This window comes from Myripristis murdjan, chromosome 20 (assembly GCF_902150065.1).
Source record: "Myripristis murdjan chromosome 20, fMyrMur1.1, whole genome shotgun sequence".
In the NCBI taxonomy this organism is placed as follows: Eukaryota; Metazoa; Chordata; class Actinopteri; order Holocentriformes; family Holocentridae; genus Myripristis; species Myripristis murdjan.
In genome coordinates, this window is record NC_043999.1 from 13,891,039 (window position 1) to 13,905,693 (window position 14,655).

General features: G+C 44.7%; 1 protein-coding gene across 5 annotated transcripts in view; it reads right to left on the bottom strand.

Annotated features, from left to right (window-relative positions):
* The window catches only part of atp8a2 (ATPase phospholipid transporting 8A2), a 54,977-nt gene that overhangs the window by 39,538 nt on the left and 784 nt on the right, over window positions 1-14,655 (bottom strand). The window contains exons 1-8 of one of the 5 annotated variants that reach the window (XM_030079606.1): window positions 11,292-11,455; window positions 7,061-7,238; window positions 3,303-3,402; window positions 1,394-1,492; window positions 1,228-1,273; window positions 951-991; window positions 497-570; window positions 132-201 (exon numbers count right to left, since the gene is read on the bottom strand). In XM_030079606.1, coding sequence (XP_029935466.1) covers window positions 132-201; window positions 497-570; window positions 951-991; window positions 1,228-1,273; window positions 1,394-1,492; window positions 3,303-3,402; window positions 7,061-7,238; window positions 11,292-11,331 — 648 coding nt within the window. In that variant the 5' untranslated portion in view covers window positions 11,332-11,455. Of the gene's footprint in view, window positions 1-131; window positions 202-496; window positions 571-950; window positions 992-1,227; window positions 1,274-1,393; window positions 1,493-3,302; window positions 3,403-7,060; window positions 7,239-7,944; window positions 8,560-11,291; window positions 11,456-14,655 lie in introns of those variants that run through there. The other 4 variants (XM_030079609.1, XM_030079605.1, XM_030079610.1 and 1 more) reach the window with 4 other exon arrangements.

The following is a 14,655-nucleotide window of genomic DNA, read 5'->3' on the forward strand; positions in this document are numbered from 1 at the left end:
ACACACACACACACACACAAACACACACACACACACACACACACGCGATGACACATGGAAGACGGGAAGTGTTCACTCGAGCTCCCATGTTTATTTAAGAGATGTTTATTTAAGATGTTCCTGTGTCCTACCTGTCTGATCTTCAGGTTGGTCTCTCCGTCCAGGTTGGACGTCTCGGTGTAGCACATGGCCTGCGGCTCGCTGTGGAGAACACAACATCCCTGATAACTTGCTATAAGACATTCACGTGAAAACAACAGAACACGTCGACCAGATTTCAAAAGGATGAGCAAACAAAATAAAACTATCATGGAACGATTGTACTGACAAACTATGATGGCAAAAAAACAAAACCAAAATAACAACAGATGAAATTACCAGGATACATTAATGGAGGACAGACGACAAACCACGATCCACGGATGGACAAACATGAAGATGCAAACATGCACAAAATGCATATGCAAACACACAAATACACACACTGAAGGCTGACCTGGAGGACACTATAACCATGTCAGCTGGAAGGTGCTGGCCATTGGTCACCTTCACTATGTCTCCTACTGCCACCTTGTGGCCAGGGTGCAGCATTGCGACAGCGTGAGGGAGAGAGAAAGATGGGAAGAGGGGTGTTAGACACGGGGGACGGGGCAACCGGGGGAAGACAGAGAGAGAGAGAGAGAGCGAACAAGAGGCAGGTTAATTAGGGACCAGTGGAGAGAGAGAAGACAGAAAAACAAGTGACAGTGAGCAGCGCGTAGCTTGAACTGTTCTGATTAGTCCGCAACAGAGGCAGACCGGATTTAGACACACAAGAAATTACAGGCATGTAGATGAGGACAGAAAGAGCGAGCGAGAGAGAGAGACAGAAACAGAGAGAGAGATGGAGGGAGGGACAGGAGTGATGAGTGACAGAGCAATAGGAGCAAAGTCGACGATGATTATGTTACCTGTTTCCAGATGATTGTCTGCCAGGCTCCATTCCGCAGCACTGAGAGACAAGGACAACACAGCCATCAGCCAGCCTATAGAGCAGCGCTCATACAGTATTCATAGGCACTAAACTATTGTCTGTGTCTGAGTGACCCGCCCTGCAATGAGTGACAAACAACCGCCATTCACTCAGCCATGAAAGGCGAACAAAACCCATGCAAAGAGACACAAGGGCTCCCATGGAAAAGCGAACATACAGTTAATGGCACATTAGCACACACACAGAGCCAATACCTGTTGTCTTCTTCTTGTTGACTGTGTTGTCTGCCTTGTGTCTTTTCTGTAAAAGCACAGATGAAAAAGAAGGGTCAGTCTCTCACTATTCCCCACATAAAACCATTACAGCTAACTGTGATCTGTGCCCGGTCCTCCATGCAGCAGGGGGCGCTGTGCTACTCACATAGTCCTCTATGATCTCTTTGATCCCGGCCACAGTGAGGATGAAAATGAGCGGGACCAGCGTTGTGTAGCGACCCGTCGGTGATACATCAGGGATTTGCTGAGGACAGGAAAGAGAGAAATCATTGCTGATGACTCGACTGATCGTGAGTGTTGAGCAGCTCATTGGTATGTATGAGGGGTCCCGAGCGCCGGCCTGGAATAAGATCCGGAGCTCAGGCAGGAATTTGGCTGCAACACGGCTGACTGTGTTCAGCTGGAAAAAAGAAAAGGAAGTCAGCGTTCCCACCGCAGCCCTGATGTACAATGCCAGACTTCCAAGTAAGTAAGTAAGTCAATTTTATTTATAGAGCACTTTTCACAGACAGAGTCACAAAGTGCTTTACAGTGCACAATACAATTAGAAGGCAGTTTAAATACCATTTAAAACAATAAAAACAATTAAAAATGCAATAAATGCATAAAGAGCCCTGAGTCAATTAGGAGTTCAAATGCCTGCTTGAACAAGTGTGTCTTGAGATGCTTTTTAAAAGTCTCTACAGAGTCCATGGACCGGAGGGACAGTGGGAGGTCGTTCCAGAGACGTGGTGCCGCCGCTTTAAAAGACCCGTCACCTCGCGTGCTAAAACAGGTGCGAGGGACCATCAGTAGGTGCTGCCCTGAGGACTGAGCTGTAGGGCTGGATCAGGGCAGCAATGTATGCTGGGGCCTGGCCATGTAAAGCTCGGAAAATGAGCACAAGAATTTTGAAATGGAAACGGTATAAAACAGGGAGCCAATGAGAATGGGCGTGCTGTGAGCTCTCCTGTTAGTGCGGGTCAGAAGCCTCGCAGCAGTGTTTTGTACAGATTGTAATCGAGCCGGCTCCCTCTTGTTAAGACATGTAAAAAGGCTATTGCAGAAGACTAAACGGGAGGACAAAATGCATGAACGATCATCTCTAGTTCCTCGTTGGACACCATGGGTCTAAGTTTAGAGATGTTGCGCAGTTGGAAGAAACAGTTCTTCACAAGACCTTGTTGGAGCGCTTCTGTGGCCTAAATATGTTTTTACTCTGTTTCTCGGTTCAGAAAAGTCATAGTCAGAGTTCATTCGGGGGCAGCATCAAAGGTGTCAAAGGTCATCAACAGTCCATCCTTTTAAATGGTTTGGTTTGTACCTCAGTTTACAGGCCACAGTTTGGTTGGTGTCACGGTTTGACATTCAAAAACTGAATTGACTGAGAATTAACATTCTTTCTTTTTTTAATTTAAACATATCCAAACAAATCAACACAAAAACCTGAATGGAGCTGTGGCCTATGTTCTGTAAAGTTTGTGCAATGCAGCAACAGAGAGAGAGCCTTTACATGCAGCTTGAGGATAAGTCGGTTACAAGGCCAAATGCCATCATTAATCAAAAGCAGTGTTGTGCATCCTACATTACAAATGTGTTCACTCTAATTTTGCATTGTGCTAAAAAAAACCAAAAAAACTTCCAATGCAAGAATTGTGGTGAGAAAAACAAAACAGGTCACCCAGAAGTATGGTTCAGTGAATCCAAAATTGCAGAAGTCCAATTTTTGGTGGTACAAAATTGTTACACCCCTAATAAAGATGCTATAAAGACTTGTTGGTACAAGATGAAAACTGCGATCTAGTACAATAATTGCATGAACAGACATGACAAAAGCTGTGAATTAACCTCTGGTATACTCCGGTAAAGTTAACTATCTGTCAAAAGCTCCCTGGCCACTTCTAAGAATGTTCAAGGGGAATCATGGGATGTTTTTGAAAGCGTAAATGACTTTTTCATGACTCGTTACACATCTAAAATCCTGCGTGGGCTGCGGAATCAAAGTCAGACAAACAAGTCACGGAGCCAAAATGGCGCTGACAGCCGTTGTTATTGTTACTGTGCGCAGCGTTTACCTGCATGAGGGCGATGAACAGGAAGAAGGCGTTGGCAGCCCGCCTGATCTGCTCGTACAGGAACCTGGGCAGGAACGTGAGCACCCCATACTTGGTTGTGCTGCAGGAGGAGACAGAGAAGAAGAGACATTACACTCTGTTTACATTCAGCAGATGGAGCCAGAGCCAGATTGTGCATTAGCCAAAGTAGGAATTCATGCATAAATGCTGTGTTAATGATTTCACAGCCTGACACACACCAACAGCATTATCTAAAAGACTAAATAACAACGGACTGCATTTGGGTTTCAATTACTGCTGCACTCAAAAACCTATTAAAGACACTCATCTGGGCTCAGGGAGGAGAAACAGATCCATTATGGGGTGCACACACACTCACCCTTATAAATGGACCATCCTTTCAGTACAGTAGTCTAAATTTAGGCCCAGCACCCTAGAAAAGAAGCGCAAGAGGCCTTGGCAACGTCAACTTGTCAGTCAATCAACTGTATTGATTGGCCTTTATTTAGCCAGCAACTACTGTAAGAGGTTTTAGAGACACTAAAAATAAAAATCAACCCATTGTGTCAGGGCCTGCCTTGTCTTTTTCTCCCCGGTCGAAATGAAATTTATTGTTCAGTGCTGATGATTAATTGTTTGTGTGTATGCGCATGAACGTCTGTGTGTGTGTGTGTGTGTGTGTATAATATGCGGCAAACCACATCCCTCCATCACATTATGATCTGCTTAGAGATGAACTCATAACAACTCTCCCCGTCTTTCTCTCAGACACACATACACAAAACAAACAACGTTGGATGAGGATATCAAACGCTAAAAGTAGCAACAGCTGTGTGCCTCACATGCACACACACACACACACACACACGCACGCACGCAGACACACTCGTGCGCACATAGTATCCTGATCCTGATGATCTTGACACCAGAGTTACTGATACTACAGCCATTTTCTGGCAGATAAAGCTGACTCAATCTCATCAAAGGCAATTGATACCAGACTCTGAATACACGCACAAGGGCACGCATGTTTCCATCACATCCATCTGTTATTTTACATACTATGGATGTTTATGTTGCTGGTGGTGTTAACAGCTGTGAGCTGCAGGGGCGATGCTCTCCTGCTGCTTTGTGGCTTTGCAGAGCCCTTACATAACACGTCCGCTGCTCCTCATACATTAAAGCCAACAGAAACACTGGCCTCAAGGAGGAGTCACTTTTCTGACTGCTAGAAACAAGGATATAGGTACAGTAAGAAGACTGGTGTCTGAGAAAAAATCCTCACTGGAAACTTTTCACTCCCATAGGCGGGTTTGTCATTGCTGCATGACTGAGCTTTGGTCAAACTCACAGAACTTTATTTTAGATTCCAGTGAACATCCCAAGGTTTCCAAAGACACCAAACATGTCCTGCTGAATTTCATGGGATTATGTATAAAATGATGTACAAGGCGTCTAGATATTTCTATTTGATGTAATCGTGCAGCCATAAAGCAGTGATGATCTTGGATTTAAATTTTTTTATCAATATAGATGGGATGTAGCTTAAATGAAGAGATACAATCATCAGATACAGAATATGTACATGACATTGTGGTACAGTATGGAAAAAGGGTGTTTTTCCTGACTTTGAAGCTATGTCAGCCTAACTTTAGGGGAGTCAATACCATTTGTCAGAAAGTGCTTTGCTGTATTTGTGTACACCGAGGGCCAGAAAGGGGAGCAGCACTAATGCTCAGGGTGTATAAAACAACTGCAGACGGTGATATATGAAAGTGAAAAGGGTTGGGAAATGGAGTGTAGGGATAAAAGCTATGAGCCTTTAATCTCTGAGAAATCGATAAGGGTATTGAACCTTTAAAACATAAACTAAAGCGATACAGAAAACACAGGGACATCAAAGGGCATGCCTCTGGAGTCAGACTCCTGTCGTCTCTCCAATCATGACCCAGGAGAGGCTGAACACCGCACATGATCCAATCAGGCGAGCCGGGGACCGCCTGCCTTAATCTCATTAGCCGATCTGAAATAGGATCCTTTTAGAGCAAAATCGAATCTCCTGACAGTAATGGCAGATCAATGAGTATCTACTGACAAACGGCAAACCCTCCACCCACACAACGCGCGCCCAATGCTCCCTATGGCGACAGACGCAGTTAGCACATACAAAGAAAAGACACCGCTTGCCAGAGTGGCACCACATAGCATTTATAACCACAGCCACGCCCATGATATATGCAGATGACAGCTGTGAAGGTCTTGATAAATGAGATTCCCCACTGAGGCTGATGCCGTTTGGCCCTGCCCATGTCGCTGCCAGGGAGAGATAACTACATACAAGCAGAAAATTCAGCCCGTGGCAGCTTCTGAACAACAACTAACACCACGCTCCACTATCACAACATGTGAAATAATGATACTCTGACTAAGTGTGTACATTAGACTATGTTCCAAGATTGGTGGCCTCCACTGATCAGGGTAGAATGATATGACTAAGAGAAGCCTTTGACTGACACACAGTATTTTCTCAATGAAGAGTATAAACAGATTTTTTTTTATCACCTAAAGCAACAAATTCTTCTGAGCTATCCAGAGGAAGAAAAATAAAAAGACACTAAGCCAATCAAGACAAATATTGACACATCCTACAAACTATCCCCTCACAATTTCTCCTAAATGTTGCACAACTTAAAATGCCAAACACAGATTACACTTCCGATCAGATAAAAGCTAAGTTGCTTCCTCTAATTTTTATATGCATTTGCTTGTGTACACTGTATCTATTACTTTACCTTCACTGACAGCTTTAAATATTAATGATGCCTTATTGACTAAGTAAAGCAGTCATGTTAAGCAGTTTAGGCTCACACTTCTCCACTGAGATTTTCTCGTGGACCCGAAGCAGCCTCACTGTTTCAACTGCTGCAGAGTCACATATAATCACTTAATAAGTGAGTTATTAAATAGCCTTATCAATAGAATCTCAGTTGTAAAAAGTGCAGTCATAGTGGAGCTGAGAAACTGCAGCTGTTTTCCAGTTGAGTGGGTATGAATTTGAGAATCAATTTGGAAAGAGTTTCATAAAATTAAAAATAAAACAACAAAACTTCAACAGTCCAAAGTTTAGTCCCAGTTTAGTTTTAGTGCCTGGTAGAAAAACATACAAAGAGGCCGTCCTTCAACCGGGCGACCAGGGTTCAAGCCCCATGTGAACAAACATACCCTGCTGAAGTGTCCATGTGCAAGACTTTGTGTCTAAACCAGCTGACCCTACACTCTGACCTCTGTGGAGAAGGCTGCAAGCAAAGAGAGAAATTTTTGTCCTACATAGATGGCCAAAGTATCATCCTCCATGTCCCAGTTAGGTACACAGAGAGTTTGAGTTTGTCATCGACCATTTCCTCCACTTTTAAAAGATATTAGGTGGGAGTTTTATTTGTCCTAGGGGTGGACATTAATTTCCACATCCAGCAAAGACACAGACACATCACAGACACAAGACTTTTCACATCCTTGTTAAACAAAAAAACAGAAACACAAACAAACAAGCAAACAAAAACACTGTAGTTGCTTATTAAGGCTGGTGATGGGACAAAACCGATGAAAAGTGCAGCATACTTTGCTGGGGTAGTGTGCACACTGTCTGAAAGCTGCATCTGTATCTTTTAGGCGCTGATCTGGCTTCGTGGCACATGGAGTTTATCTGTCAGACTCTCGGATAATTATCATACCAAAAGGTGTACAAAAGTGAAACCTACCTGACATGGTTGTCGCAGAACTTGGTGTTCTGTTGCCGGTTGAGCAGCACCGTCCGCGCCGTGGCGTCTACGGGATCCGCCTGGGAAGTCGTCCCGGACATCTCATCATCTGCCTTGCGGTAACCGGCGGACGAGCAAGCAGGTCCTGCACCGTTGGATTGATGGGAGAGAGGCGAGGCTGGGTGAGTGCGAGTGGGAGAGACGGACAGAGACAGAGAGAGAGCGAGAGAGAGAAAGAGAGAGAGAGAGACAGGGAGATAGGAGAGTGGAGGAGAGAGAGAGAGAGCGGAGAAAGAGACATAGACAGACGTGGTTTACAGTTCAAAAGCGAAGGCGACCAATTACTAGAGGCTACTGTATGCTGATGTATGCTGAAGCTGGCGGGGTCGATTCAATGACGTTTCCCGTTATAAACTGCCCCCTTGTCTTTCAGTATTATTATTCAGGTGCCGTCAATGCACACACACACGTTTCGCGACGCCCACGGGACCCCCTGGTGTATAATGAATGTGCTGAGGGATGCACAATGGCGAACAAACACGCCACGGCTGCTTGTCTATTTCATCAGCACGCCAACCTGTCCACCCGCGCTACATACAACATGGGGAAGACCTGGTGCACTTTAGTTACACAATTCATGTAATCCAAGGGGGGGGAAAAGTACGAGAGAAGGATGCAACACGCGTCTCTCCTGCAGGCTCACTGCCTCCCTGTCAGCCTGCCAGAGCGCCTTTGTCATTTCCATCCATTTCCAAAGAAGCATCGTGATCTCGGCACATTCACCCACACATGAGCAGCAGCGGCGTATTTTCCACCCTGGACTGCGCTGCATATCAGGAGGAAGAGAAAGAGAAATACAAACAGGTCTGAACGCGGCAGTTTACCCAGCTGGCTCAACGACGACGAGCCTGTGCGAGGACAGATGCAGCAGCGCGCCCGTCCTGCCCCTCTCCTCCGTCGGCCTCGCTGTCGGGGAAGCTCCCGCTGAAAGATAATGGCCCGCCAAGCTCCACCGCCGTGTCATCTGGCCGTCTGCCGCCTCGGAGAGCCTTGATCCGGCGTGATTGGACCGTCTGCCCCCCTTCCCTCGGATTTGATGCTGCACTCACAACTACCGGTCCAGACAACGAGAGGAAGCCATATGGAGCTCCTTCAATGCCGCGGAGGGGGGAAAGCTGGGGCTCTGCTTTTAAAGGGCCAGAAGCCTCCTGTATCGCCTTAAGGTCTCCTATGCTCGGGCACAGATGGGTCAGATGACATCCCGGAGGCAGGAGCCATCCATCAGGAGATCACTTGTTCCCCTCCACAGACTGTGATCACGCCGATGCAACTTCAAAGATAACTCTCTACAGGGTCGTTTTCTCCTTTCATAATTATTGTACTATGTCATATCTCCAATTGTGCAGAGTAGAAGATTTTTTTTTAGAATGATTTAACTTGGTATCAAGCAGGTAAGCCACTCCTAAGAATAAGTGAAATATTTATATATCAACCCTTAATGGCCTTATAATGTGCTTGTGGTGCTGAATAGTGACTTAATAAGGTATTTTTATTGCCTCAGGTATCACTAAATGTTCCTACAGTATTCTTGTAATGATCCTGCAAGACCTTGTAATTTTGCTGTTTGCCATATTTAACTTTGTAGGACTGTAGTTCTTTGTTGTAAGAGGTATCTTTTATTTGGCATCTGTGTGCTGTGTGGCCAAGTCTGCGAGTGAAAACAAGAGTAGATTGATTGCATCAATAATTTAAGAAAGAATAACTACAGGCAGGGCTTGGCAGATTAGGTTTCTGCGGGACTGAAACCCCATTGTGTTTTTGCAATACTGCAGCCAAACAGTGGAGGGTATGGTGGTTCGCTCTCTTTAAAACAGGCTGATAGCCAGCACAAATGTGTTTTATATCATTATATTCCACTCCAGCATGTTGTGCATATGATGTAGGCGAGGATGTGTAAACTGACCCCAGTAGTGAGCCTTATCTGCTGGATATACAGTATATCATCAATGCTGAAACGTCAGGCTTCCTCTATTCCTCTAAAAGGGAGATAAAGGCCTGCATGTCACAGGAAAGAGCTGCAATGCTTCCATATTTCCAAGTACAACTAGAGGTTATTTGAAGGCATGCCTTTAGTTGGTGTAGAACTGCAGCAAAAATACTATATTCCACTACAATACTATGGCTATAATATTTTACCTCCTTGCTCTACCTTTGCAAAAGAATGCTGCGTGGGATTTTCTAAGCCCAAATGTTGTTAAATACTCCCAAATAAGTTAATTTCCAACATCCAGTCTTTACAAGGCACAACTCCATATGGTCCTGCAAAGCCTGAGCACAAAGCAGAGAGCAAAGGTCAAAGTCTATCCAGGCAAAATGATAATAACCAACCTATCTCCTCTCTCACCAGGCTATTACCAAGGACCCAACAGGGCCGGTAAGACGTAATTACAGCTCAGTACTCCGCATAGAAAAGGGCACCGGGGTCAAATAAGATAGTGAGTGACTGTAAAGAAAGAAGTGAGTGCAGTTCAAGGGTAAAGATAGTGAAGTGCAACACACATGATTGCCTGGTATCATCTCTTTTCCTCATACATTCATCTGATTTTTACTTTATATTAGCCTTGTCTGTTCCTGATTTCTTCCCTTCTAAAACTATTCCGCACAGCCTGTTCTTTATTACCTATTTTCTCTAATGCTATTTATCTATTAGCTCTGTTTCTCTATCCCTCATTGCTTCCTCACTCCGCTCTTCTCCCCTTCACGCTCCACCTTTCTCTCCAGGCAGATCAATACTGGCCTTCTCAGCAGCCCACTCCAGCTCTGATTCATTTCTGGGCAGATCAATGCCCCCCGTTACTCATCTCTGATGGAGTGGAGGCACAGTCACCTCCGTAACTCATTACTGATGTGCCACTGTTGAGTCAGCAGCAAACCCCAGGAGTGCACAGCCAGGTCAATCACACATGAAGCAGCCGGCCTACCTGTACAGGTACAATAGACCTGACAAGCTGTGGCTACTGAACAGGTAAGACTAGACAGATCCTTTTCAACAAACACCTTGACCTCACCACCTGCTAGCGGATACTACCAGATACCCATTTGGTTGGCCAGGCTTTCACAAGATGTGCCCCCTTAGAAAAAAAAAAAAAAATCCCATGCAATATTTAGCCAACAAACATCCTCCCCTTGTTTAGGGAACATTAATAAGCCTTTTTATTAGTTCTGTCCTTAATAACCTCATTAATAATGTCATTAAACCAGAGAAAGACAAGGGTACAGTGGCCTGCTCAAAAAGGCACAATCTGGACAATCTGGTCTGAAACTACAGACTATACCTGAGATAAATCCATCAAGACAGTAATCTGAGCTAGGCATCATTCATTAGAAGATACATAATATCTTCCCACTCTGCACTATACACCAATCTTGTGTTTTGGGCAGAACACAAGCTGTTCTGGCCCGGTGTCAACCTTTCACTATTAAAAAGCAGGGCAAGCTGCTGAATAATGGATTGAGACAGGCTGCATAATTCATCTACATTCCCCAGTATGGCAGAGCATATTTCACCAGACACCCTGCCTTGGTGCTGTGCCCCAGCCTTCACTCATGAAGCGACTCAGATGTCAGATGCTATCACTGCGTCTCCCTCAGTGACTATTGTGCTATGTCAATTAGCCAAACTGCCAGAATTGTGTTCTAAATGGCACGAAACATGGCTTTTGAGATGCCTTCACACTTAATCTCATCATGTCTAATGGAGATGTGCTGTCTATCAAACACCAAGCTCGGGAATTTAATATGCCATAAAAGAAATGTCAACTAATCACAACAGCAGTTATAGCAGAATAACTGCTGTTGTTTGAGCACTCAAACACTCATAAGTTACACTAAAGACATATAATGTGATTGTTCTCACATTGTCATTATCAGGAGTAGCTGTCAAAACAACTTAGATGCAATTGCACTTGCCCAATTGAGTGTGCAAGGCAAATCGGAGTATGCTTGTTTCCTTCCAGCCCAATTATTCTTCCAATCTTGGGCAAAAAGGCGACCAAATGGTTAGAGCCACAAAAAGGTCACATATTTGAATCCTGCAAAAGCCACAGGCCCTGTCAAACTGAATCCTTACTTCCTCACTCATTTTAAGAACATCAGCTAAATGACCAAAACATAAAATCTGCCCTCATGCATCTGTCTAGCCTGTCCCGCTGTGCAGTCCAGAAAGTATTACCGACTGAGTGTCGTCTGGCTCTGTGACCCCTACGTCCCATGGCTGTCCTGGTTTCCGGGGTGACTTGCAGGCCCTGTTACCAGTCCAGGTTGACCTGGTTGCTAGGGCTCCCAGTGGGTCCAGTTGCCACGGTAATGGAGTAGGAAGTAAGGAAAGAAAGCCTCTTACAGGCCAAGTGAACAAGGATGATAATCCTCTCTGTGTCTGCTCTGCAACTTCACCTGCTGCTAATCCATACACTGATAATCCAACAGGTGAGCCATCACAGGCGCAACGGCGCACACACACTGACACATGACAACACTAACATATGCATATGCTCTCACATAGACAAATAATGTATGCGTATGCACATGTACACAAAAGCAAACTTACTCTCATGTATGCACAAACACACACTGAGACTAATGTGTATACACATATACAGTCTCTCTCTCACACAGCCATACAGATTCGCACTCACACACTCAGCACAAATCTAAGTAATGCCAGAAAGCATGCAGCACTCCACATGCAGCTGCTTCCCTGCTCCCTCACTATACCCAGCTCACAGTAACATACATGCATGCAGCAATGTACATGCTCTGTTCAGGCATGCCATGTGCATATATGCATGTTATGTGTTTTACGTGCATGCATACGTATGTGAATTTGCAGAAGTACAGCTATAAGACACCAAAGTGCATCTGTCTGACTTCATCAGCATGTTCTGACATCATCCCTCCACCTACAAGCGCATGCAGTAGGAGTGCAACTCGTGTTCAGTTCATCAATCCAGGCCCCGAGGAGCTACAGGAAACTCAGGCTCTTGTTCCACATTAGTGGTAACATGGGTTAATCTTTTCAGATAAGAAACGCTCATTAACTAGACCTTGTAGCTCTTGAGGGTCAGGGTTCGGGAGACGACTGCTCCTCGTCACAGCGCATGGCCGCATGCACCTCGGGACTCCAGATAGGAAGGGGGTTGTCATCCAGTCTAATTCGAGCAAACTCACTTTTGTCAAACCTGTCTGCGAGGTGGGCACGCATGGTCGCGCCGGCACCCAGGCCTGGGTCCTGCAGTTCAGTGGTCTCCTGTCTAAGGGTGGTCAACACTAACTGCTCTGTGGGTGCCAGAGAGAGGCCGCCGCAGGAGAAACAACACACACAAGACAGCAAGTCAATATTCACATACCACACACAACACATTTGTGTGGTTCCTGCATGGGCTTTGGAAATATAACATTTCTACATATTGTACTAGTCACTCATATCAGGATTCTTTCTTTTAACCCCACCCCCCTTAGGCGTAACAAAAAGATGCACATGAAAATATACACCACATGGGGGAAAATCTTCTACAAATAAGAAAAGAATGATAGGCCATTTGTGGATAGCTTCACTCACAGATGGCTGATGTATTTCTGAGATGATCTGCTTAATGACCCTTTAGAGACTTGAGAGAGAAAGAGGCATCATGTACCACAATGAGTCAATCAAATGATCTCATACTGATTTTAAATAAAACTCATTGATGTCTACGAGAATGAATTAGGTGGAGAAAAAAGGCTTATGTAGGATATTGCTCTCCCCTGCCCTGACCCAAGTGCTTGTAGTTTCCAAGCTTGCCCAGCAGCGCCACCCTGTGTCCAGTTCAGGTAAATGCCTAATCATCATGGAAGGAGATTTGCTGCAGTTTGTTATCTCCATCTCCCAAATGGCATCTTTAATAGCTTGGCAGCCATGACGACCAGCCATTATCCACCCAAAACACACCCACTGAGCTGTGTGACTCCCATAAACTAGAACCAAACACACTGGGACGAGACATATCCTTTCTCCTTACTTACACTGTGAAAAATTCTGACTTTCTTTAGTGTAATGTGCTTTTTCAGCCATTGTCAAATGTCATAAGGACTGTGTTTGTGTGTATTCATGTGAGAGTGAGTGAGTGTGTGTGTGTGTGTGTGTCTGTGACAGATTGGCTGCTGCAAACGTCATCACCAGGCATATGTGGCAGCATGCTAATTAGAGCAAAGAATCAAAGGGTCAGACTCCAAGAGATTAGAGGAAAGACACTATGGAGAGTCTGTGAGAGAGTACAGGTTCAGACTGACTGATTCTCACACACACACACACACACACACACACCTACACACACACTTTAATGCACAAGGATATGAGGAGTTTATATTAATCCAAGTGGAAAGACCTCTTAAATAAAATTTAGACCGTGTGAAACTGTAATTTTTCACACAAGCTAATAATATTCTTTCAAGTTCTACCCTGCCTATGAAATGAAGAGGGTGTCTTATGATCAGAGCCCTGCTACAGTTTGACCAGCAGACATGTACAATGAGAAGAGAAGGGTGATTAATGTGTGAGCATATTATGAGTAAAGGCTTGATTAAGACATACAAACTTTTTTTTTATATAGAGTTGTATCTTCCCTCATCTCTCTACACTATCACAAAAATATTCTCCTGTTATACCCTGTAAGACTGGAGATCATACACCTATTTCAACTGGGACATTTTCTGACAAAAAGGCACAGCCCCATGTGTCAAAATATACAACAGTGTACTATTCTTTTTTTTTTTTTTTTTTTTTTTTTCCCTGACAGTGCAGCTAGGAACCCCTCGCCTGAAGACAGTGGCCCAGTTGGCGCTCATCTCTGCTCACAATTTGCCCTGCTTTCTATTTCTGGAACCTGCTGGAGGCATGCAGCAGACCCCCCCTCCCCTCCCTCCACATACACACATACACACATCAGCAAAGCAGCCCAACAATGTAGGCTATCTATCCTATACGCCTGTCACTATTAAAAGCCACTGGGTGAGCGGAGCACATGCGGCTCTTTTCCAGGACAATCCAATCTGAAATCCAGCTGCCATGTGTGAAGTCATCACCCCACGAGCTATAACCGTGTTCAGCATGATGATTTTGAGTCACGCCCCAGTAGAATAGCCCTAAGCATTCAAGTACAAAAACAAAATCTTGAAGGTTTGTCAAATAATGTGAAGTGCCTTGTCCTGCGCACGCTTCAATACAGGCAGGCCGTGTCTGCAGCTGCCTCAGCCTTCCTACTAAAGGGATACAAGGGTATAATTTGCTGTGTATACAGGCCTGTGCAAAGCCTAAGGTGAGCTGAGATTCATCTCCCGATGGGCTTAGAATAAGGAGGCTCTTAAACAGTCACGTGTTTTTTAAATCGGTGGGGGTAATGGGCTGTTCTTCTACTGCCTGATCTTTGAGCTGGGAGGGAACGTTTTAATTGATAATTGGCCTTTGATTAAATGAATATATATATAGCCGGATAAATCCTCACCAGGAAAAAAAAAAAAAAAAAAAAAACATTAAAAGGAGATTACACGAGTACAGCAAC